This window comes from Herpailurus yagouaroundi, unplaced genomic scaffold (genome assembly GCF_014898765.1).
Source record: "Herpailurus yagouaroundi ecotype Mexico unplaced genomic scaffold, PumYag 159, whole genome shotgun sequence".
Taxonomy (NCBI): Eukaryota; Metazoa; Chordata; class Mammalia; order Carnivora; family Felidae; genus Herpailurus; species Herpailurus yagouaroundi.
This window is the reverse complement of record NW_024412400.1, coordinates 37129251-37150300: the sequence shown is the minus strand read 5'-3', so window position 1 is coordinate 37150300 and position 21050 is coordinate 37129251. Positions and strand designations below refer to the sequence as shown.

The following is a 21050-nucleotide window of genomic DNA, read 5'->3' as shown; positions in this document are numbered from 1 at the left end:
CTCCATTCATCTGCCAATGGACATTTGGGTTGCTTCCACCTTTGACTATTGTGAATAATGCAACCATGAAGATGAGCATACAGATATCTCTTTGAGGTCCTGCTTCCAATTCTTTTGGGTATATCTCCAGAAGTGGAATTGTTGAATCATATGGTAATTCTATTTTTAATTTTTTTAAGGAAGCTCCATCCCATTTCCCATAGTGGCTACACCAATGCACATTCCTGCCAATAGTGTACAAATTTTCCAATTTCTCCACATCCTGTCAACCCATTCTATTCTGCTTTTTTTGATAGATGCCATACTATTTGACCTGAGGTAGTATCTCAATGTAGTTTTGACTTGCATTTCTCCAAAGATTAGTGATGGTGAACATTTTTTGTGCGCTTATTGTTTGTTTGTATACCTTCTTTGGAGAAAGTGTACTCAAGTCTTTTGCCCATTTTTAAATCAGTTGTTTGTTTTTTGTTGTGGTTGAATTGTAGGAGTTCCTTATACATCCAGAATACTAACCCCTTATCAAATACATGATTTGCAATTATTTTTCCTTATTTTGCGGGTTGCCTTTTCACTTCACTGTGTCCTTTGATGCACGGAAGTTGAAAATTTTTTTGTCCAAATCATTTAGTTTTGTTGCCTATGCTTTTAGTGTCATATATAAGAAATGACTGCCAAGTCCAACATTATGAAGCTTTTCCTCTATGCTTTCTTCTCAGAGTTTTAAAAATATCTTTTTAAAATGTGTCAATTGGCAGGTTAGTGAGGAATACCCAAAGGTCGGTGCATGAGAGAAAATGGGAACCTAGGGAGATTTGCAGGGCACTGAAGCCAGCTTTCCGTTTGAGAGCATCAGTGAAGCAGCAGAGTCAGGTTTTGCTTTTCATGGATCAGGCAGTCCAGGGGACAAGAGATAAGGCCCAAGGCCACTGGAGGTGAGGAGTCTGAGAGGAAATGCTGCATAAAGGTATGGCCCCAAACATAAAGTGAGCTACTGCACTACGTCCTTAGACTAAGGATGAACTAGAAAGAAACCTAACTCTTCTTTCCCCAGGGAAAACTGCCTCTCAAACTGTGCCTGACTACACAGAAAAAAATATACCCACTATGAACTCACAAGCTAGTCTTAACACAGGTATTTGCACACTGAACTGATACCACCTGGATGGTTCAGAGACCTCAGATCAAGAATGTACTAATTTGGGGCACCTGAGTGGCTCAGTGGGTTAAAGCATCAGACGTCGGCTCAGGTCATGATCTCAAGGTTTGTGAGTTCGAGCCCTGTCAGATCAGAGCCTGCTTGGGATTCCCTCTATCTCTCTGTCCTTCCCCCCGCCATCAAAAAATAAATAACTTAAAAAAAATTAGTAATTTAGTATAGCCCTGAGATGCTATCACCCTGAGTGTGTGGCAGAAGCAAATGCAAACCCTCTCAAAGGATTCTATCTTCAAATCAGAGCTCAAGGAATTGCCTCAACTCTTTCCCCAGGAAATAGGAGTTTCTAGTACAAAAGAAATCACAAAAACACATGAAGAAATGTCCCATGAGTAGGAGCCAGTAGAAGCCAGTCAGCAGTATCAGACTCCAAAATAATTCAGATTATTGAAACTATTAGACACAGATGAGAAGTTTAACACATTCAATGACATAAAACAAAGCATTTTCCAATAGTCAAGAAACTAGAAAAATGGGCACTAATGTCCTCTCCCAATTTCTACCTCCTTTCTCCTCCCTAAAAGTAATTTTATAATAGTCAAACATCATAGTTTTACCTGTTTTTAAGCTTTATAAAATGCAACATATAGCATGTATTCTTTTGTGTCTTTCTTCACTTGTACATTAGGCTTATGAGAGTCATCCTATTTTGTTTTTGCATAGCTGTAGTTGATGTATTTTCATTGCTATACAGTTTCCTACTATACGAATATACCATAATTTCTTTTTTTTTTTTTTGCACTTTTATGTAAGTTTGAAATGCTTCATTAAAAATACATTGTTTTGGGGGCATCTGGGTGGCTCAGTCAACTAAGTGTCCAACATCAGCTCAGGTCATGATCTCACGGTTCGTGGGTTTGAGCCCTGTGTCGGGCTCTGCACTGACAGCTCAGAGCATGGAGCCTGCTTCGGATTCTGTGTCTCCCTCTCCCTGACCTTCCCCCACTTGCTCGCATGCTCTCTCTCTCTCTCTCTCTCTCTCAAAAAATAAACATTAAAAAATTTATTTAAAAAAATACACATTGTTTTGGGGCACCTGGGTGGTCTAGTTGGTTAAGCATCCCACTCTTGAGTTAGGCTCAGGTCATGATCTCATGGGTTTGTGATATCAAGCCCCACATCAGGCTCTGTGCTGACAGCGTGGAGCCTGCTTGGGATTCTCTCCCTCTCTCTCTGCCCCTCTCCTGCTTGTGTTCTCTCTCTCTCAAAAAAAATAAATATACATTTAAAAAATACATGTTTTTTTAAAGAAAAGCTTGTAGGGGCACCTGGGTGGCTCAGTCAGTTAAATGTCCGACATCGGCTCAGGTCATGATCTCACGGTCTGTGAGTTCAAGCCCCGCGTCGGGCTCTGTGCTGACAGCTCAGAGCCTGGAGCCTGCTTCAGATTCTGTGTCTCCCTCTCTGACCCTCGCCCATTCATTCTCTGTCTTTCTCTGTCTCAAAAATAAATAAACATTAAAAGAAATTTTTAAAGAAAAGCTTATAGCATATCAGTCAATAACCAAATGAACTATAGCTGGAATACAGATATATTATGTTTATATTCAATTTTAAGTTTAATTGAAGGAATATTTTTAAAACGCATGACTCACCAGTCTGGCAATCTCTGGGTTACTCAGCTGAAGGCCCCAGATACAGATCTCTTTCCCTAGCAGGTAACACTCATCTCGAATTGTCATGAGCAAAGGTTCCAAGGAAATTGGCAGGATGCTTGGTGGGGAGTCATCAGGTCTCACAAGTATAAACTGGAGTGTCAGAAAAAAAATTACAGGTGGGAATCATAAAGACATGTCCATGCATCTGAATATGTAGGAAAAGAATATTGTCATTAAACAACATTAGAACATTTAAAATAGTAATTAACCTTGGATCACATGTGCATTGGGGTGGTAATTCAACAAAAACTTATGGAGTTCCTGCCATACGCAAAGCCCCGTGAAAAATCTCACAGGGCAGTGATTTTTCCAATAGGTTACTACCCATTATTGGGTTAGGAAATAAACTGAGTAGGCTGTAACCAGCTTTTCTTCTTTCTTGAATGAATGAAATAGAAGAGAAATTATCTGAGTGTATCCTATGTAGTAAAGAATAAACATCTCATGAGACTTTTATTTTAGTGATGCTCAAAATCAAAATGGAGACCCAACCAAAGCAACCCACCCGACACAAACAGCCCCTGTAGTCTTATGATTCACTCCAGTACTTAATATTGGGTCATGATGTTAACTGTATTTCTTCTTCTTCTTTTTTTTAATGTTTATTTATTTTTGAGAGGGGGGGTAGGGGCAGAAAGAGAGAGGGAGGCACAGAATCTGAAGCAGGCCCCAGGCTCTGTGCTGTCAATGCAGAGCCCAAATCAGGGCTCAAACTCACGAACCACAAGATCATGACCTGAGCCAAAGTCAGACACATAACTGACTGCGCTACCCAGGTATCCCAAAGTTAATTGTATTTCTGACAGTGATTGTAATTTAAAATGTTTAGAAACATTGCTTAAGGGACTATAAATTTGAACAAGGCTTATAATTAACTCTTATGATTAAGTAGTGGAGGTTAATGATAAGAAGTATAGAATTATTTTATATAAAATAAAGTAGTAATTATTTTACCATAAAACGATGGCTCTGAGAAGCTCCTGAATTTGGGATGAGCAGGGAGGTGTGTGGGGGAGTCCAGAGAAGCGCTGCGAAGGAAGGAATTAGAAAGACCTGGGGAGAGGGGCAATGATGACAAAAATGGTGCTTTTGAGCTGGGCTTTCCAGATGTAGAGTGGGAGGGGCAGGTTGGCTATTCCAGATGTAAAGTGGTATGAGAAAAGGCAGGCCTGCTGCAGGACTGGGATGAGTAGATTTGGAGGTAGGAGGAGGAAGGCAGAAGTACTGAACATAGCCTGGGTACTGGAGGCAGGCTTTGGACTTTATTCAGGCAGGAAGCAGAGGGGATGACACCACCAGTTTGGGCTGGAGAGTTCTGAGGACCCATGTTCCTAAGGAGTAAACCTGAGTCAGTTCCTTTCAGAGAAGAGTAAGAAGAGGAGGCCACACACTCACTTTCCTGAGAATCTGTTCGTTGTTGATGCTGGTTTTCAAGTCCTGTTTGATGGCTGGACACACAGATGTCTGAGTCTGTGCACAATGCTTCTGATAGGTCTTCAGGAACTTTTGAAGAATTGGAACGATGGGCAGGGGTGTTCCTTTAGTTTTTTGTTTTCCTTCTTTCTCTCTTGGCATTGTCTTACAGGGTTAGATTCCATATGGATTCTGAAAATTGTAACTTGCCCTGAAACCCAATACATACAAGTCTTTTTAAGGAGCAGATCACACCTCCCCAACTAAAAATTGGCAAATATTGCTGCACACCCTTCTCTGAAAACTTTAAAGTGCCTCATGTATCTTAAAATGGGAGTCGAAAATCAACATAGAGACAGTTGAGCTGAATTGTTCAATTTCCAATCTCTATATTCATGGATTCATGTTCTTTCTTCTAGATTCTTTAAAATGGGGGCAGAACCCATGGAACTCAGTTATAAAGGAATGCAATTAATAATGGTGGGCACTAAATATTACAAAAGACATACTGATTTTAACATGGCATAGTTCTCTTTATAGACATACTTCCTGGAGGCAGCATGTCCATAGTGGTTAAGAACATGGGCTTTGAAGGAGAACAAGACCAGGATCTTAGTTTTGTCTATACCCCTTGACTCACTGGCTTTAGGTACTCTATGAAGCTTTTTCAAGCCCTATTTCCCCATCCGTAAAATGGATTATGGTTGTCACAAGGATTGAGTAAGGTAAATTTATAAAGCACTTAGCATAGGGAGGCCTGGGTGGCTCAGTGGGTTAAGCGGTCGACTTCAGCTCAGATCATGATCTCACTGTTCCTGGGTTTGAGCCCCATGTCTGGCTCTGTGCTGACAGCTCAGAGCCTGGAGCCTGATTTGGATTCTGTGTTTTCCTCTCTCTCTTCCTCTCTCTCAAAAATAAGTAAACACTGGGGCGCCTGGGTAGCTCAGTCGGTTGAGTGTCAGACTTCGACTCACGTCATGATCTCATGGTTCATGAGTTCAAGCCCTGCGTCGGGCTCTGTGCTGACAGCTCAGAGCCTGGAGCCTGCTTCCGAGTCTGTGTCTCCCTCTCTCTCTGCCCCTCCCCCCCGCTCATGCTCTGTATCTCTCTCTCTTTCAAAAGTAAATAAACGTTAAAAATTTTTTTTAAATAAACATTTAAAAAAATAAATAAAGCACTTAGCACAATGCCTGGTATGCAGTGAAAGTGCTCAATAGGCTTTATTATTACTATTGAGGTTATTATTATTTTGTTGGGCACAGGAAACCACCCAATCAGTATTGATTTGTCCTTTCAATTATTCAGCCTTGAAAGGTCCCTCCACGTGACAACGCCACCAGCTAGACTCAAGGACCTGACTTTCACTGCCCGCCAACCTGTACTCACCAACGTTTGCCTCATATTTTTCCTTAAGCCCTTCTTTCCAGCTTGCCTCTTAACTCAGGCGAATGAAGCCAGAAACCACCCCTCAGGGCATGGCGACTACCCTGGCAACGCCTCCCACCGCCCCAGCCCACCCAGACTGAGCTAAACCCCCAGCTCGATGTGCAGATGGACCACAGAGTGACCTCTGGGATGATAAGCAATTACCTTTCCCTCATTTTAATACTAAAATTTCCCCCCAAGAAAGAGCCTCAGCCTCATTTACATAACATGCGATGTATGTGTAGGCATGTTGCCTTCAGGTGCATGTCTCTACATACCATGACAAGGCCTCCCCGACTAAATAGTCATCCTAACCCTAAACAAAAGGAACTTATTCACCCTATCCCTGGGAGTCACACTTTGGAAGCTATGTCCTGTGATCTCCTTATGTGCTGCAAATAAAGTTTACTTTGTACGGCAGCTCCACCTGGTGTATCTGGGACTCCCCAAGGATCCAACTCACATTGGTTCGGTTACAATAACTTAAGGTAACAGCTGCAACTCTGAACTGCATTCATAGAGACAAAGGTTTATGGGAATTATTAGAGACTTCCCATTTGGGAAAGTTTACAGATAGAGACTATCCAAAAATGTGTGTATTATGTTACATTAAAAGGGGTGCTCCTTTTGAAGCCTGGGAAGGGAAAGAAGTGACTCGCGCTGGCTGGGAACAAGGACTGGGCCTGTTGGCTCCCCAAACTGTTTTTGGAAAGCATCTGGAGAGGGTAGCCCAGGCTTTGTTGCAGGAGGAGCCAGTTTGAATCCTGTGTCTGTCAATTATTAGTAGAGTGATTGGGGGTATCAACTTCACTTCCCTGAACCCCATTTTTTCCATCTGTAAAAATGGTGGGAAAATAAACTCTTTGGTATTTGTAAGGGTTTAATGCAAATTAAATGTAAAGTTTTCTCTTCAGTAACATGGGGATGCTGCTGATGATAAAGAACTCTTATAAGGAACAGGGGCGCCTGGGTGGCTCAGTCAGTTGAGTGTCCGACTTTGGCTCAGGTCATGATCTCATGGGTTCTTGGATTCAAGCCCGCAGAGGGCTCTAAGCTGTCAACACAGAGCCTGCTTTGGATCCTCTGTTCCCCTCTCTTTCTCTGCCCTTCCCTGCTTGCGCTCTCTCTGTCTCTCAAAAATAAACATCAAAAAAAAATCTTAAAAGAAAAGAAAGAATTGTTATGAGGAATAAGGAATTCGTACATGATGGATGCTCAGAACAGAGCCTGGCACATGCTGAATTCTCAGGCAGGAAACCTGAGGCAAAGCGAGGGAAGTGATTTGCTTAAGGGCAAACACTAGTAAATGGAGCAACGGGGATTCAAATTCAGGCAGCCTGGTTCCAGAGCCCAAATTCTTTTATTTATGTATTTACTTATTTATTTATTAATTTATTATTATTTTTTTAACGTTTATTTATTTTTGAGGCAGAGAGAGACAGAGCATGAACAGGGGAGGGTCAGCGAGAGGGAGACACAGAATCCGAAACAGGCTCCAGGCTCTGAGCTGTTAGCACAGAGCCCGACGCGGGGCTCGACCTCATGGACCGCGAGATCATGACCTGAGCCGAAGTCGGCCACTCAACCGACTGAGCCACCCAGGCACCCCATCCAGAGCCCAAATTCTTAACCACTGTAACATACCACCTAAAAGGTACTGCTACAGACTGAGGGTTTTTGTCTCCCTCTCCCCAAATTCATATGTTGAAGTCCTACCCCTAGTGTGATGGTGTATGAAGAGGGGGCCTTTGGGAGATGATACGGGCCAGAGGAGGTCATGAAGGCAGGACTCCCACGATGGGATTAGTGCCCGTATGAGAAGAGACACCAAAGAGTTTACTTTCTCTCCCTTGAAACGGCTGCCACCTACAAGCCAAGAAAAGGCTTCAAAATGAAACCTGCCTTAATGGACCTTGATCTTGGATTTCCCAGCCTCCAGAAGTGTAAGAAATAGATATCTGTCGTGTAGGCCACCGGTCTATGGTACTTTGTTAAGGCAGCCAAGCTAAGATTGGTACTGGAGAGTATCACTTACTGTTGACAACATGAGGTATTTCTCCCCAGCCTTCGCTGGGTATTTACAGGAGCACAAGCTTCACAGAGAACATGCTATGAATACTCCAGCAAGGCCCTCTGAAATCTTGAGTTTTTCTCTTACTATTTTATCACGAGCATTTCTTTGTCATTTCCATAGACAGTATTGTGGGGCCCAAGTTAGCAAGTACCTGGGTGCTCAAGGCCCGCCTTGACTGGCTGACTCCTAACGAATATTTACTGGAGGCCGAAGGGTAGGTGCCCCACCCCGTGCTAATCGCGACTCTGGGAGCTGGGGGCGTGGGGTGAGGGTTGCGGGGGAGACAGTAGGGGTAGGAGCGCCCACCCTTCCCGAGATAGAAGGAGAGAAGAGTGAGTCTGCGCTAGCCCAGGTTCCCCCCCACCCCCGCCCCCACCGGAGTCCCAGGAGATAAGGAGCGGCAGGGGGTGGGAGGAGGGGCGAGGAGGGGCTGCTTTCCGCCCCCTCCTCCAGGGCTCCCGCTGCACGCCCCGGTTCCGTACCCCCCCGGGCCGAATGCCGGCCGCCCATGCCGCCACCCCGCCGCCGGCCCGCGCCCCGCACTCACCCGGGCGCCGTGTTCCCGCGTCCCTCTCCGGCCGGCTTCCCGCGTGCGCCCCGCGCCATGGAGACGGCCGCCGGCGGGCGCGGCGCGGGGCGGGGGCTGGAGGGGGCGGTCCCCAGGGGGCGGGGGGAAAGCTCCCTCCAGGGTTCGTGAGTGTGGGGTCTGGGCTCGGGCGTGGAGAGCTCCTAGTGTCCTCGCCGCGGGTCGAGGTCAACACAGCCAGTAGCGCTACGAGGGACGAGGTCTAGGAGGAGACAGAAGTTGGGGACCCGTGTGTGCCTGGCCGTCGGCAGGGCCTGGGGCGGGGCAGAGGTCGCCAAAGGTAGCTGCGTCCCACCCCAAGGCTGCACGCGGACACCCGCGAGGGGTCTCTCCCGCCCGCAGCCCGCTTTCCTTTTGGAGCGGTTTCCCCTCCCCAGGCCCACGAGGAAGGGGGCGCCAGGATAAAGGAGGCAGCTCAGGGCTGGGCTGTGACAGAGGTTTTGCCGGGGGGGGGGGGCGGGGGGAGATATTGAAGAGGCAAAGGGAAAGCAGTTGCAGTTAGGGAGTGGATGGGGGAGGAAAAAGTATTTTAAGAAATCTGGCTGTGGGTAGTGGCTTTGGGGCTTGTAAATACAAGGGCAGAGTATAGGCCCCCAAAGATCTACATGTTCTAGTCTTGGGAACCAGTAAATTTCTTACCTTACATAGCAAAAGCGACTTTGCAGATTGATTAAAGTTACAGACCTTGAGATAGGACTGTTACCTTTGATGGGGGGGGGGGGCGGGGCCAGGGAGGAGGTGGTCAAGGAATCTAATCACCTGAGTCTGAGAACACATGGCCCAGAAAACTTCTCCCCTGTGGTCAGAGACATGCAATGAGAAGGACTCCAGTGGCTGTTGTTGGCTTTAAAGATGCTGGAAGGGGGATGCGAACCAAAGAATTTCCGCAGCCTCTGGAAGCTGAATAGCTGAGGGGCGCCTGGGTGGCTCAGTTGGTTGGGCGTCCAACTTCAGCTCAGGTCATGATCTCACAGTTTGTGAGTTCAAGCCCCGCATCCGGCTCCGTGCTGACAGCTGGAGCCTGCTTCAGATTCTGTCTCGCTTTCTCCCTGCCCCTCCCCTGCTCACACTCTGTCTCTCTCAAAAATAAAATAAACATTAAAAAAAATTTTCTAGAAGCTGAATAGCTGTGGAAATGGATTCTCTCCAAATCTCCACAAAGGAACCCAGCCCTGCTGATCCCTGATTTGAGTTCCAGGAGACCCATGTGGGATTTCTGATCTCCAGAACAAATAATAAATTACCTATCTATCTCTTAGGATATAAAATAGGCTCTTAATGTTTAATGGAAGAATGAATTAAAAAGAAAGTGGATTAAACTAATTCACAGTAAACTGCAAATGGAAAATAGTCCTTTCTCCTCCAGGGCTAGTTGTAGTTCTAAGTGTGTACTTTAAACTCAAATGGCTGGAGGCGCCTGGGTGGCTCAGTCGGTTAAGCATCCGACTTCGGCTCAGGTCATGATCTCCCGATCCGTGAGTTCGAGCCCTGCGTGAGTTCGAGCCCTGCGTCAGGCTCTGTGCTGACAGCTCAGAGCCTGGAGCCTGCCTGTAATGGTAGACATGTGTGGCACAAAATGAGGAGAAAGAGGTACAGAATGATAAGGAGGGATCCTACCTTTGGACAGACTGACTTTCCAGTGAGTGTGTCCCCATGAGTCCGGTGCTGCTGGGTTAATTCTACTTTGTGCATACTCCATCTCCCCGTCCTTCTCCACCTCCCACCCCCTCCTCCTCCATCACTGGGCCCTAGTCCAGTCTTTCTAGGACACAGCTAGAGAGGGGCAGTGAAGGAGGACAAGCACAAAGTGGGGGGAAAGAGTACACTTACAGGTCACTGACTGGGATTCAAAGCACATGCTTAAGGAGCAGAGAATGATGAGGAAGGCCATGGCCCAGAAGACAGGGACGGAGTAAGGGTCAGAAACCAGATGGCTCATCACATATGAGGTGAGGATTCCTCCTTATGCACAGTGGGAAGATTCCTAAAGAAAATGGAACATTAGCATGAGGTTCAGTTGCAAGTGACAGAAACCCATTAACACTGGTTGAAACAGTATAGAAGTTCATTCCCCTTTCATGAAGCTCATGGATAAGCAGCCCAGGGCTGCTACAGAAGCTTCAAGACCATGAGGAACCCAAGCTCCTTTTACGTTATTACTCTGCTATTCTCAGCGTGTGAGTTCCACCTCATGGCCCTAAATGGTTTCTGAGCCCCAGCCATTTTGTCCACGATTCAGACAGATTTCAGAGAAGTGGACACAGAAGTGCACATTCTCTCCCTATAAGGACATTTCCCAGAAACTGCATGGGACACCTTTGCTTAGGTTCCACTGGCCAGACTTATGGACATGATCGTATCTAGCTGCAAAAAAAGGATGGAAAATATCGTCTTTATTCGAGGCAGACATGTGTCCAGCTAAAAATGGGAGCTTCTGTTACTTCCAGAAAAGGGGGAAGGTGGATACTGGGAGATAACAATCTGGGCCAGCTGCCAGGGTCACAGAGAGAACTGGGCATTGGGTGAGATAGACACCAGTTTGCAAGTACTATATGCGTTCCTCATACCGTAAGCATTTGTAAATCGGGCAGCCTGGAACTCATTTCACAGTTGTTATTATTTGAAGTGTGACTCACTCACATGGGCTGAATACTGGAGAGGTTAAACGTGTGGTTTAGGCTCCTGCAAAGCCGGCCAAGTTGCCGACAGCCTTCCTACTATCTGTTCTCTATTTCTACCTTGCTGATGTAACTCAATGTTAGCATGGGCGCAAGCAAACCAGGCTAGAAAAACCACCTTCCCCAGTCTTTCTTGCATATAGGGTAATCATGTGACATAGCACTGGAGGATGACAGGAGCAGAAGCTTTTTGTTGTTGTTGTTGTTGTTGTTGTTGTTGTTGTTGTTGTTTTGGAAAGCTCTTTAAAAGGAGCAGGTGGCATGTGATGTTGTCTTTGCCTCTTCTGTTTGTTCCGGCTTGGAGTACCCTCCTTGTGCTGAAGGTGAAGTTGCTTTCTCGTACATAATCAATGATTCGTCAAATACAGGTCTGGATGGCTGAGAAGACGGATGAAAGGAGTCTGGGTCTGAGCCCCGTGGAGCAGCTGACCCTGTCTGGGCTGCCCTCTCTGTATTTTCTCTGTATTAGGGTAGAAAAGACTACCCTAATTTATTTAAGGGAAAGTTACTCAGATTTCTGTTGCCCACAGTAGAACGGAGGTTTCTAGAAACCAGAATTTCTGGACAGCTTTAGAAAATATGCAAACATGCAATTCCAAAATATAGAAAGTATGTGGTGAATAGGCTTTACCCTTTTATTGCGATTGTGTTTTGTTTTGTTTTGTTTTTTTAGATTTGTATTGTTGACCCCTCTCTGAAGCACAGTAACTGCTGCGAAGAGAACAGGGACTCTAGAGACAGGAAATAAAGACACAGTCTCTTCGGGTTTTTGAGACGAACATGAGGTTTTGAATTGAAAACGTGACAACCAGCCCTGCTGGCAGCCAGATGGTGGTTTCCTAACTGCAGCTCAGCCATGCTCACGCAAGCCCCCCGCCCTCCAACAAATTTAGAACAAGACGGACGTGGCCATTCTCCAAACACAAAAGTGAGGAAATGACCCCCTCTTCTGAGGAGTCTGATCCGGTGACTGCTGCTCCTTCGCCAATTGCAGGAACGCTGGTGCTTGCGCCTCCCAAATAAGATCCGATGTCCAATTATCAAATTGCTCTGTTCTTTTTTCTTCTTAATGTTTATTTATTTTTGAGAGACAGAGCACGGGCGGGGGAGGGGCCGAGAGCAAAGGAGACACAGAATCCGAAACAGACTCCAGGCTCTAACCTGTCAGCACAGAGCCCTACGTGGGGCTCGAGCTCACGAACTGTGAGATCATGACTGGAGCCGAAGTTGGACACTTAACCAACCAAGCCACCCAGGCCCCCCCAATTGCTCTGTCGTTGACAGCATGCAATCTAGGACTGTCCCCCACTTTCCTCGTGCCTCCCAGGTGTCACCCAGCACACTGCCGATCCTGTAAGAAGTCCCTCACAGCTCCCTCCCAAGTCTCTGGGGGCTTTCTCTCCTGTCTCAAGCCCATGAACCCAACATTTTTTTTTCTTTTACTGCAGGTGAGCTCCTAGTAATCTTTGGTGAACATCCTTTAGCAGAACACCGAAAAGCTAAAGCTTTAAGCCCCTCCCGTCTCTAGTGGTTCAAATAGAGGTTCAAGTGCAAGGAGCTAGCTACCTGCAGGCTGCAGCACCAAGAGAGTTGGAACTGTTGCTAGTTCATTCACCTTGGCCTCCAATAACTCCACCTGTGTTTCTGTTTCCTCCAGCATGGACTGGCGGGTTAGGGGAAGGAATGTGGACCCTGAGAAGGCAGCCACCACCTTCCCCAGCTTATTACAGTTCCAGGAAAGCTTCCCTCTTCTGCTTGCTCTTTCCGTAGCCATCATTCAGGCCTGACTGGGTCCCTAGGGAAAAAAGAGGCAACCTCTTCGGTGAAGAAATAGTGAGACCCTTGTGTTAGGGGAGGGAGGGAGTTTCTTCTAAGGTATGCTTAGCGGGTCGAGGAGTTTTTCCTGAGGTTGTGCCCATCCGAAATATATTAACACTAGATGTAGGAGAGTCAGTGAGAACTGGCCTTGCAACCGTTTGCAGGTGTTTCTGGAACACCTGCGTCTGGAAAAAAAAAACCCAAAAAACATCCCACATGAGGACCATGACTAAAAGGGGTGAGGAATGTTTTCCAATGAGAGTCTCAGGACACTCAGGAGTAGGACACTTGAACACAAGCTTCAGATAGTTTTCCACTGAGGTGCATGGGGTGATGCTATAAAACTGAGTCTTCAGGGGCGCCTGGGTGGCTCAGTCAGTTAAGCATCTGACTTCGGCTCAGGTCATGATCTCACAGTCTGTGAGTTCGAGCCCTGCATCAGGCTCAGTGCTGAGAGCTCAGAGCCTGAAGCCCACTTCGGATTCTGTGTCTCCCTCTCTCTCTGCCCCTCCCCCGTTCATGCTCTGTCTCTCTCTGTCTCAAAAATAAATAAACATTAAAAAAAAATTTAAAAACAAAAAACAAAACAAAACAAAAAAACCTGAGTCTTCAGTATGGGCCGTCCCAGTGCTTCTCAACCCTGGATACACATTAGAATCAGCTGGGAGGGTTCAAAGAATACCTGTGCCCAGCACCCTTCCCCAGACCAATTATATCAGAATCTTTGGGCTGGGGCTGGGGAATAGTGTTTGCTCCCCAAGTGATGCTACCATTGCAGCCAGGGGGGGAAAGGCACTGGTGTGTGGAAGGATACATCAGGACGCACATCAGAAGTCAACTCTCCCCTTCCTCAAGCAAGCTGTTCAACCACTCTAAACCAATGTTCCTCACCTGCAACATGAGCAAGGTAGATCAGTGTTTCTGAAACTTTAATTTTTTTTTTTTAATGTTTCTGTAGTTTTTTTTTGAGACAGAGAGACAGAGCAGGAACGGGGGGAGGGTCAGAGAGAAAGGGAGACACAGAATCCGAAGCAGGCTCCAGGCTGTGAGCTGTTAGCCCAGAGCCCAATGCGGGGCTTGAACTCACAAACTGTGAGATCGTGACCTGAGCCGAAGTTGGATGCTTAATTGACTGAGCCCCCCAGGTGCCCCTATGGGTTTCTGAAACGTTAATGTGCACACAAATTGCAACGGGGATCTTGTCAGCACGAGATTCGGGTGCAGTAGGTCTACAGTGGAATCTGAAATTCTGCATTTCTAAGAAGTTTCTGGATAATGCCGATGTGGCTGGTCCGTGGACCATTTTGAATATTAAGTTGTAGGTTAGTGGTTCTCAAAGTGTGGTTCCCAGACCAGCCGCATCAGCATTACCTGGGAAATTGTTAGAAAAGCAAAATCTTGGAATGTGTCACAGACCTAATGAATCAGAAACTCTGGGGTGGGACCCAGCCCTCTGTTTTAACAAGCTAAGTGATCCTGATGCATGCTCAAGTTTGAGGACCACTGCCCTGTGGACACCAAAATTTCTTCCGGACACCAAAATTCTCTGGTGCCCAGGCTTTCTGATTGCTGCAGAAACTGCTGGCAAGTCCTCAATACCCTCAGACTGGAAATCTATCAACATTAGAGATGCCCCTTTCCAGTGGTTCCATCTCTTTGATTTTTCCACCATTTAAAAGTGCATAGAAAAAAAAAGTGTATAGAATAGCTACTATCAAAAGAACAGAAAATAAGTGTTATGAGGTTGTAAAGAAATTGGAATAGTTATACAGTCATTTGTGTGTGTGTGTGTGTGTGTGTGTGTGTGTGTGAGAATGTAAAGTGGTCCAGCCCCTGTGGAAAACAGGATGGTGGTTACTCAAAAAATTAAAAATAGAATTATCATATGATTCAGCAATTTCACTTTGGTTATACATATATACATATACACATATACATATATATATATATTTTTTTTTTTTGAGACAGTTCAAGTACAAGGAGGGGAGGGGCAGAGAGGGAGAGAGAATCCCAAGCAGGTTCCACGCCCAGTGCAGAGACTGACCTGGGGCTCAATCTCAGGACCGTGAGATCCTGACCTGAGCCCAAATCAAGAGTTGGATGCTTAACCGACAGCCACCCAGGTGTCCCTTGGGTATATATTAAAAACAATTGAAAATAGGACCTTAAAGAGGTTATTTGTATACTTATGTTCATAGCACCATTATTCACAGCAGCCAAAAGATGGAAATAACCTAAGTGTCCACCGAGGGATGAATGGATAGACAAGATATTGTATATACATACAATGGAATATTATTCAACCTTAAAAAGGAAGGAGATTCTGACACATGCTAGAGTATGGATGAACCTTGAGCAAGTTAGGCTAAGTGAAGTATGCCAATCACAAATGACAAGTACTGGATGATTCCACTTACATGAGGTACATAGAGCAGCCAAACGTATAGAGACATTTCTTTCTAGAAATGGTGGTTGCCAGGTGCTCGGGAGGGGAAATAGGGACTTGCTGTCTAATGTGTACCGAGTTTTAGTTTTGCAAGATGAAAAGAGTTGTGGAGATGGACTCTGGATGGTGTTGATGGTTGAACAACAGTGTGAATGTGCTTCATGTCACTGAACTGCACCCTTAAAAATTATTAAGATGATAAAGTATATGTTTTGTGTGTTTTATCACAGTTTGAAAAACATAGAGACTATCCTTAGTTCATGGACTGTACTAGAATAGGTGGTGGGCCACATTGGCCTATGGGCCATAGTTCACTGACCCCTGTCCTATAGGACTGGATCAGCATCCAGTCCTCCCTAATTCAGAAATGGCCAAAAATTCCATGTGGCAAGATAAAAATGAACCAATGCTGACCCCAAGGAAGGGGTTAGGTGGATAATCTTTGTTTCATAGCGAGTGAAAGAAAAATGTGCTATTTTATCAAAAAGTAGAAACAAACTTTGGCAAGGGCTCTGCCAGCATCAACGTGGAGAAATACTTTGGAGCTTTCCCCTAAACCCTGTTGCTTTCCTTCTTGAGGGTGAGAGAGTTGATTTTGCTGAGCCATTCACTGTCATGATCTGGGGTCTGAATAACCTGCCTCTAGTCATAAAAGAGTCTCTGCCCTTTCTGGTTCTCCCTATTATTTTTGGAGGCAAGTGTAATTTACCAGGTGCTTCCTTGGTTCCTTGATAAATAGTACTGTTTTCTATTTTAAAAAAAAACAAAACTCATTGTAGGGTCGCCTGGGTGGCTCAGTCGGTTGAGCATCCGACTTCAGCTCAGGTCATGATCTCACTGTTCTTGGGTTCAAGCCCCGCATCGGGCTCTGTGCTGACAGCTGAGAGCCTGGAGCCTGCTTCAGATTCTGTGTCTCCCTCTCTTTCTGCCCCTCCCTTGCTCATGCTCTCTCTCTCTCTCTCTTAAAAATAAATGAAGGTTAAAAAAATTCAAAAAAAAAAAAAAGCTCATTGTAAACCATTTGTAGAGGAATGGAAGAGCCAGTGATTATAATACATCAGCTGCTTGAACTATTATATGGCTATTACTTATTATTTTTAATTATTTATTATTTTTTTAAAGAATTTGTTTATTGGGGCGGAGGGGCAGAGAGAGAGGAGAGAGAGAATCCCAAGCAGGCTCCACACTGTCAGCGCAGAGCCCGATCTCACGAGCTCTGACATCATGACCTGAGCCAAAATCAAGAATTGGAGGCTTACTGGGGCGCCTGGGTGGCGCAGTCGGTTAAGTGTCCGACTTCAGCCAGGTCACGATCTCGCGGTCCGGGAGTTCGAGCCCCGCGTCGGGCTCTGGGCTGATGGCTCAGAGCCTGGAGCCTGTTTCCAATTCTGGGTCTCCCTCTCTCTCTGCCCCTCCCCCGTTCATGCTCTGTCTCTCTCTGTCCCAAAAATAAACGTTGAAAAAAAAGAAAAAAAAAATTAAAAAAAAAAAAAAAAAAAGAATTGGAGGCTTAACCGACTGAGCCACCCAGGCGCCCCTAGTGGTCCACTGAAGAAGGAATAAGAAGTCTATGTATTAACTGGAAAATACTGCTTTGGTGGTCTGAGGAGGAAAAAACAAAACAGTGACAGATGGATACAGTGACTTCAGATATGCTCAATATTTGCACGCATGGCTGAGCTGGAAGGGAACTTCAGGAAAGTTAAAATGGCCATGCAATCATTTGATGGGATGTGGTAGGATTTGGGACTATGAAAAGGAAAACTGTTCCACACCCAGAGTGTTCTCTGTTGAAATCCTGGCTCTCCCACTCCTTAGCTTTGTCATTTGGGGTACATAACTCACCTACTCTGGGCCTCAACTTCCCATTCTTCATTTGTAGATTAAAATGGGAGATTAAGGGGCACCTGGATGACTCAGTCTGTTAAGCATCCGACTCTTGATTTTGGCTCAGGTCATGATCTCAGGGTCATGAGATCAAGTCCTGTATCGGGCTCTGCACTGAGCGTGGACCCTGCTTAAGATTCTCTCTGTCTCCCTTTGCCCCTCTTGCACACTCTAAAATAAATAAAATTTAAAACTTTTTTTTAATAAAAAAAAATAAAATGAGAGATTAAGCATGTGGCACTGGATAGGCCTAATAAGCAGTAGGAATTATCCTTACAGGAAAAGAATTTTAAAAGTATTGTTAAAAAGTGGTTATAATAATTTTAAAGACTTAAAAATACTCTAGTTAATAGGACATGTTTATTGTAGAAAGTTTGAGAAGTACTTAAAATTACAAAATGGGGTGCCTGGGCAGCTGAGTCAGTTGAGCGTCCAACTCTTGATTTCAGCTCAGGTCATGATCTGACCTGATGGTTCGTGGGATTGAGCCCTGCATTGGCTCTGTGCTGAGAGTGTAGAGCCTGCTTGGGATTCTCTCTCTCTCTCTCTCTCTCTCTCTCTCTCTCTCTCTCTCTCCTCTCTCTCTCTCTCCCTCTCTCTGCCACTCCCTCACCATGCTCTCTCTCTCTCAAAATAAATAAACATTTAAAAATTATAAAATTCACTTAAAAAAAATGTTTATTTACTTTGAGAGAGAGCACACTTGTGTGGGCGGGGCAGGGAGAGAGGGTGAGAGAGAGAGAGAGAGAGAGAGAGAATCTCAAGCAGGCTCTGAGCAGTCAGTGCAAAGCCCAACACAGGGCTCAATCCTATGAAGTGTGAGCTCATCACCTGAGCCGAAACCAAGTCAGAGAGACGCTCAACCGACTGAGCCACCCAGGCACCCCCCAAATAAAATTCACTTCTGGTCAGACCAGCCAGAGATGGTCATATTGAATATCTCAGAGTGCAGTGCTACAGACCTGTTCAAACCCTGGACCTGGAGGCCACTCCTGAGGGACTTAGTCTCCCTTGGACTTTGTTTCCTGCTCTGTAAAGCGGGTTCAATAACATCTCCTCATAAGGTTGTATGAGCATTAAATCAGGTGAATGTTTGTAAAATACTCAGCCTGGCAGATAACAGATGCTCATGATGGTCATTGATATCATGGTCGCTATGAAAGAGACACTTCATACTTACGAACGCACACACCATTTGCCCTGGAATACCCTTCATCTCTCTGTTGGTGTCAACAGCTCACCACAAAAACCTGCATGTTTCCAACTCAGCCAGGAGGAGTAAGGACTCTAGCAGAAACGTGACCAGTTTCAATTTCATTGATGTATTACTGACATACGATCAAGTGTACCATTTGGTTAAGTTTTGACTTACGAAAAATCACTCAGGAAACCATCTCTGCAGTCAAGAGACAGCGTATCCAGCACCTGCATCCCCTTGTGCCCTTGTAACCCCTCCTGCCAGCTTCCCTCCCCAGAGATAACCACTGATCTGCCCTCGGTCACTACAGATTACTTTGTGCTTCCGATACTTTTATACAAATAAATCACGCAGCTCGTATTCTTTTTGCCCGGCTGATTTCACACAGGACAGTAACTTTGAGATTCACTCCTACTCTTTTGTGTAGTTCATCTCTTTATATGGCTGAGCGGGAGCATTCTGTTGTTTGGATAAACTATGGTTTGTTTATCCATTCACCTGTTAACAGACATTGGGTTGTTTCCATATTTTGGCTGTTACAAGTAAAGCTGCTATGAGCCTTCCTTGCAAGTCTGTGTGTGGATATATGTTTTTGTTTCTTTCAATACAACTAAAAAAAAAAAAAAAAAACCCAACAACAACAGTACTCTCTCTAAATGCTGGTTGCGTCCAGCCTTTTTCTGAAGAACATAGAGTCAGGGGATGCACCTTGCTTTTGGGTCAGACTCTTGGATTAGGTTTTTAACAGGGCTGTTCTTCTTTGTGCTCTATTGTCACAGGATACAAAGCACGCCTTGTCCCCTTACATTTAGTGCAGGAGCCATGGAGCTCGGTAGGATTTTTAGGCAGAACGTTTATGGGGACCGCTGTAAGGACCTACACTTAAGGACCCCTCCCAACGGCCTGGCTCCAAGAGATCAAAGGCCTGAGTCTGCCACTGCATCTGGCTTCTTAGCTCCTCCACAAGGCAGAGAAACAGGGGGAAACTGAGGCAGAGATGAGGCAATTTAATTAGAGATTGTTGGGCCAGGCGCCCTCTGCTAAGGACTGCCTTTCCCTTCCCACTGGTCTGACCTAATGTTTTATTGAGAAGCCAGATGCCTGAAAGCCAGATGTCACCTAAAAACAAGGAATGACACATTGAGGTCTTCTTAATTAAAAGGGAAGGTCTACATTATTTACCAATTAATTCCTCGCTCCTCCTCAGGGGCAGTGCTTTAGCCCCAGGGTTCTATAATCCTGAACGAAATATTTCCAGCGTCACGATGCTCATCCAAAAATAAATAAATACCCACACCCCCACAGATGTTTCCTTATTTGTTGAAGGAAAAAGAAGATAAACACAGTTATTGTGACTCACAATATTTGGGTAAAAGGCACCACAGTAGAGCCTTCCTAAGTACTCCCAAGGATAATATTTGGGGAACTTTCATTTTTTATCTTAGATGGCTCTGCACTACTTTGATGCAGCTTCAGGCTTTCCCCCCAGTGTTAACACCTAGGGTAAGTCAGAAGGGCTTTGGGGGGTGACCCGGCCTGGTGCTTCCAGGAATCTCCTCCTCCCCCTGGACATGGAGGCTGGTCTCCCCTCTTCCGCGGTGTCAGGGAGAACAACCACCAACACCCTCGCAGACCTGCTCACCAGTGGCTAAAGCAGGTACTCTCCAACTTGAGTGACTGTGAGAATCCCCCACAGGGCACACTGACCAGATGGCTGCCCCCCCCCCCCCCACCCCGCCATCTCCCCTCAGAACTGTGACGCGGTCAGGGGCCTAAGCATTTGTATTTCTGTCAAGTTCCCAGGTGCTGCTGCTGCTGCTGCTCCTGAGATCTCACTTTGAGAAGCACTAGTCTAATACTTCTCTTTCTCCCCAAAATGTTAATTCACAGCTGGGGAACTGACTTGCAGCAGCCTGAGAGGAGATCCTCCCCCAGGGGTGTGGGTTACGTTGGGAGGCATAAGAAAGGCCACTTTACCGGTTCCCAGGCCTGGAGAAAGGGGAATTGTCTCAGGGGTGAGTCTGCCTGGCCCCTGACAACTTTCTGGAAGGTACCCAGATTTGGTCACTCCGTGGAGACGACTCTGGAGAGGTTTATTCTGGATTCTCCTTGGCTGTCTGAAGTTCAGGGTGTCTGAGCCTAGACGGAGAAGGGATGGAGCCAGAGAGAGGAGGGAGCCTGAGGCCTGAACCTGGGACCCCAGTCCATCTTGGCTGCCTGAGAGGGTGTCCACAGGCCTGGAGGAAGGCAGCCCTTGGGAACAAGTGTCATGTTGGGGAAGCCCAGTGAACCTGAGACCTGGGCCTGGAAGGGGGCAAGCAGTCTGTGAGGCAGCCACCACCCTCAGTAGCTGAGCAGACAAGAGTGTGGGGAAATGAAGGTGGAGGTGGGAAGTCCCAGCTTGAGGGCAGGGGTGACTCAGGCCGCATCCCAGCACAATGCCCTGTGGCTGGGCCTAGGAAATGAGGCATTGTGCAGCTCCCAGGGTACTCACAGGGCTGACCTAGGGGCCCCAGGCCCTGGTGCTGCCACCTTGGCTCTCCTGTTTCTCTGAGTTCTGGCCCAGGCCCCTGGCCACGGACATCTAATAGGCCTTCCTTACTGTGACTGTCCTCCACATCGCCCTCATTCCCCCCCTTCCTCCCTCCCCCCCC

The 21050-nt window shown here is 46.1% G+C and overlaps 1 protein-coding gene across 4 annotated transcripts in view; it reads right to left on the bottom strand.

Moving 5' to 3' along the window:
* The window catches only part of LOC121033755 (uncharacterized), a 50416-nt gene extending 41974 nt beyond the window's left edge, over nucleotides 1-8442 (bottom strand). For 3 of the 4 annotated variants that reach the window (XM_040480355.1, XM_040480356.1, XM_040480357.1), the window contains exons 1-3: nucleotides 8331-8442; nucleotides 4267-4495; nucleotides 2809-2961 (exon numbers count right to left, since the gene is read on the bottom strand). In XM_040480355.1, coding sequence (XP_040336289.1) covers nucleotides 2809-2961; nucleotides 4267-4446 — 333 coding nt within the window. In that variant the 5' untranslated portion in view covers nucleotides 4447-4495; nucleotides 8331-8442. The other variant, XM_040480358.1, reaches the window with a different exon arrangement.
* Between the last annotated feature and the right edge of the window lie 12608 nt (nucleotides 8443-21050).